At 39.1% G+C, this 4,452-nt stretch overlaps 1 protein-coding gene across 1 annotated transcript; it reads right to left on the reverse strand.

The window, feature by feature from the left end:
• Window positions 1-668: 668 nt before the first annotated feature.
• Window positions 669-3,221, reverse strand: LOC138590188 (transcription factor Spi-B). The gene is made up of 6 exons (XM_069660771.1): window positions 3,110-3,221; window positions 2,891-2,925; window positions 1,986-2,199; window positions 1,775-1,893; window positions 1,491-1,641; window positions 669-1,355 (listed from the first exon to the last, which is right to left on the reverse strand). Exons 2-6 carry the CDS (start codon window positions 2,909-2,911, stop codon window positions 1,048-1,050), a joined length of 813 nt encoding a protein of 270 aa, XP_069516872.1. The 5' UTR covers window positions 2,912-2,925; window positions 3,110-3,221; the 3' UTR covers window positions 669-1,047.
• Between the last annotated feature and the right edge of the window lie 1,231 nt (window positions 3,222-4,452).

Here is a 4,452-nt window from a genome sequence, read left to right on the forward strand (position 1 = left end):
TGTTGTAACTGTTCCAACTAATTCGAGCTATTTCATATGCTGGTGTGTAGTTTGGTGTCATATTGCATCATAGTTTGAGTTGGTCATTATTTTGTATGTGAAATCTAGTGAGTTGAATAAATGTAGTGTACAAAAGTAGTACAGTATAAAGTAGCATACCATAGGAAAACCCCAAAGTACCTCAAAAAGCCTCTTGAGTAAATGTACAGTTACATAATGCTCAATATAAACAAGCCATACAATCACCAGTACAAAAATCTGTTTTGAATATTATGTAACTTTCTCTCGTGTTATATATGCGTGTGGCCTCATAATTTCCCTATAAAAGTGTGATTATTTTACTTTGGCATCTTTATACTAAAAGCCACACACAGCATTTTAAATACAATGAGTGTGTGTGCTGCTGTCCTGTGTCAGGGGACTTTGTAGATGTTACTGATTAACAGGTCTGTTTTTGATGGCGGTTTTCAATGCATGCTTACTTTGCATACATTTTTGGCTATGGGTGTGTGTTTGTGTGTGTCCTTGTGTGTATGTTTACTTTAGTTAATAAGCACATCTGTGTTTGCTTGGCTGGACGACACATATCTTTGCTCAAGTCAATATATCCAGAGAGACGGATAGACAGACAGACATCAAACATTTTGGAAATATGTTCATTTATTTTATCTTGAAAACAGATATTTCAACAAAAACAGATTATAGGTACAAAACCTCATTTTGTTAACATGTCTTCTCGCATACAGAATAACAAAAAAAGAAAAACACACCTTTAACTTTAATTTAGTTTCTACTTATAAAGTAGATATTTAGTGATAACCTTTTAGATTTACGTACTTTTTAATGCCAGCATCACTGCAGAAATGTCCTGTTCACCTTTTATACCCTCTCCGAAAAACAAATCACACCTAAAGTGTTTCATCTTCTGCTTTTACAAATACTCAGTATTCATTTGATTCTGAATGCCATAAAATTAGAATTAGCAGAAAGGAGATATCCATCGTGCTTATTCTATTTCTATGCATATGCAACCCTTCATCATGCTTCCTACACCGTATTAGAGTCTCCTTGTAGGCCCCTCAGCGTCTTCTCATTGAACCGGTAGGTGAGCTTTCTCTTCACCTTCTGAATCTCGCCGGTGCGGGAGTAGTTCCTTAGCGCCCGAGCCATCTTCTGGTAGGTCATTGGCTTGCGGTTGCCCTTTCGCCGGCCCCACAGCTGCGCCAGGCGCTCCTTGTTTTGGGAGGAGAACTGGAACGTGCCGGCGGAGGATTGGACCCACCAGATGCAGCTCCGCATCGTTGGCGTCTGTAGCATCTCAAATAGGAACTGGAACAACCGCTCCTTCCTCTTTCCTGGAAAGGAGGAAGAGGATGTAAACATAAATATGAGGTCACACTGACTTTTAGATGTGCGTAAGTGGGAACATCTGTGTTTTTGCCCCAGTGGAACTATATGCGTTTTGGTGCTGAGGTTTGGTGCGTACATACCCGAAAGTGGGGCAAGAGGCAGGGAGTCCTTCCTTCCTCCCCTGTCAGATGATGGTGATGAGGAATCCTGGTATTCCTGGTACTGGGAGCTACTGGACTGGGAGTCTGAGTCAATGTATCTAGGTGCCTCGTAGGAATAGGAGACGTGGTCCTGAAGAAAAACACATAAAAACATGTCCAAATTCAGACTCAAAATTCTGAAATTTGTCCCCAGTTGTGTGTTGTTATAATCAGCTATGAAAGAAGTATAAAAGCTTCAATGACACTGAGGTCCTTAAACTCACCCACTGGTTGTTATAGGGACTGGCCCAGGTTGGAGGCAGGACTCGATCTTCATATTCCTCATTTGGAGTGTGAGGGCCACAGTGCCACTCATTAGGATGCTGACCTGACCAGCTATTCTCTACGTAGAGACAGGCAAAACATACAGTCAGAAAAAAACACAGAAATTAAAAGTAAAGCATCCCATTATCATCACTGCCCGCCTTCTCTAACCTAAGATCCTAATTCCATGGTGGGAGTGTGCGTGAGTTTGTTGTCCCATGTTGGTTGGAGGTGATGCAGGTGTGTGCACAGGCTGGACCTCCTGCGAGTGCTCCTGCAGGTACTCCTCTATGACCTCCAGGTCCACCTCAGGGCAGGAGGAAGGAGCCCCGCCGCTCCAGGCCACACGATCTCCGCTCAGCCTGATCTCGGTAACGTAAGCCATCTGAGAAATACAGAGGGCAGAAGCTTTCAGAAGTCTTACAAACTGTTTGATGATGACAGAGAGAAAAACTTTGCGTGATTGGCAGTATCTTTAATGTGTCAGACATAACTGGAGGTTTTGTTATTATCATGAATTATTTAAGACAACCCTTTGTTGTTTAGTTGTGGTGTACTATTTTGCCATTAACAGTTAATAATTCAACTCCAAGGTCTGAAGATCAAAGGTGAACCCATTCATCAATTTATTAGCTGTGAATTTTCTATAAAAAAAAAATATAAATTTTTTACATAATATCAAACAGCTGTGATATTTACATTAATTTGCAGTACTGAACTGTAACTCATATTAAAGCTGACGTGAGCTCTTTGTTGCTGTGTTTGTGTCTTGAAATTGAGCCAGGTTACAACACTGCGACCATGTGTGTTTTAGTTTGACTGGCAAATTCATGCAAGTGTTTGTGCATTCAGCAGAAACAGGTAGCATTCAGGTGACAGTGATGTGTGGCTTAACTGATGTTCTTACACATGACCTTCTACCCTCAGCCGAGACAAGTCAATTATATAAGATAACATTTTAGAGCTACTGAAACTTTCGAGAATATTATATATCTTGTTCTTTATCAATAATATGACTTATCAATAGACGGAAGAACTAAAAGACACTAATTAAAATATAATAACATCAGACTCACCGTCTCCATTTCTGCCAGCATGCTCTAAGGACAATCTGGAAAGAGAAAAAACACTCATGTAAGACAAAAGAGCTCAAAACTCACCATAAACAGAGAAGTGAAATAAGCTGTCACACATAATTCTCTAACCTATAAGAGACAGATATGCAGTCATGTGAGAACTACAAACAAAAAGACAAAGAAGTTGATGAATGAGTCCAACCATGAAGATATCTGTACCTTGTTAAGTCAGTGGTGTGCTCCTGTTTCTGGTACAGTGAAGTAGTATCCTCAGGCAGTAGGGGGTGGAGACATGAGAGTGTTAATGCTCACCTGTATGATGATGCTCAACCTGAATATCGCCTCTCTTATAGTCTTTGCACAGTTTTGGCCAACCCTCTTTGGCCAAGAGACAAATTGAGTGTGAGAGTGGGAGTGGTTTACAGAAAATGTCTTGGCAGGTTGTTTGTCTGTTTCAAATAACAGCTCAGCTTTTTTTTCATGGAATCAAAACTTGTCTGTGGTATCTTATGATTGTCTTTGCCGCAGCAGAGGTGCCATGGAAGATAATGATGCAACTTTTTATTTTTGGCTTCAAACTGCTGGTAGAATCAAACATGACACACTTTTGTAGATAGAACAAAATAAAGATAATTATAACTGGGAGATGGAGAAAATGAAGCAGAGAAAGGAGGTAATGAGATTATGGAAGAAATATGCAAATATATAACCTGTAGGTTTTAATGTTTGGAATGTACGCTGAAAACTCCTACACACATTTGCTCACACATTTGTATACATCCCATAATACATTGTTGTACAACTTATCTACCCATCCCCCACTTTCAGTTTTGGTCTCTGCAAATTCACTGTGGTACAGCTTTGGTGTTTTTTTTCTAAATGAATGATTAACAATTGTTGAGTATCACCTGAAATTTTTTTTTGTCAAATTTGTCTATGTTAATATTGGCGGGACTTGTGTGATGTGTTCCACAAGACTAAATGAGGACCGTATGTTTTACAGGGACCTCTAAATGTAAGACAATAACAACCCCCCTTTCTTATCGTATATGAGTAGTATATAAACATAAACATGTTTATAATACATATTGTATCATTTGAAAAAATATGACTTAGTAACAAATTTGTTATGTTATTATTGCCGGGACATGTGTGACGTGCTACCAGACCAAATGAGGACCGTATGTTTTAAGGGGACCTCGGTACAAACCCCTCCTACTTCATCTATGAGCAGTATAAAATCATAAAAAAATGTTTATAATACATTGCAATGTCGGTATGAGCAGACGTAAAATCATTTTTTCTACAAACATCCATCTGTGACATACTTTACAGGAGTAGTTAAATAGTAGTTAAATTGTCAACACATAAAAAGATCTGATATCAGCTTACAACTACATTGTGGACTCTTTTATGAAACACTGATATACAGCTATTTCTGGCTAAAATAATGGTGTTATAACAGGCTCATTCATCATTAACTCTGCCTTGCACGCCATGGCCATATACCCTTCTGACTCATAGATAATCAACATCATTTCTACAGAATTGCTTTGGACAAG

Source organism: Semicossyphus pulcher, unplaced genomic scaffold, assembly GCF_022749685.1.
Source record: "Semicossyphus pulcher isolate SPU_LCO1_2020_fin unplaced genomic scaffold, fSemPul1.0.p SCAF_13, whole genome shotgun sequence".
Classification (NCBI taxonomy): domain Eukaryota; kingdom Metazoa; phylum Chordata; class Actinopteri; order Labriformes; family Labridae; genus Semicossyphus; species Semicossyphus pulcher.

What these genes read in the sequence shown, in the direction of transcription:
- LOC138590188 (XM_069660771.1), bottom strand. Translation starts at nt 2,911, where the DNA reads ATGCTGGCAGAAATGGAGACG. An exon ending in TGCTGGCAGAAATGGAGACG is followed by an intron (nt 2,200 to 2,890) that starts GTGAGTCTGATG and finishes TGTATTTCTCAG; the next exon opens with ATGGCTTACGTTACCGAGAT. An exon ending in GCCTCTTGCCCCACTTTCGG is followed by an intron (nt 1,356 to 1,490) that starts GTATGTACGCAC and finishes CCTCCTTTCCAG; the next exon opens with GAAAGAGGAAGGAGCGGTTG.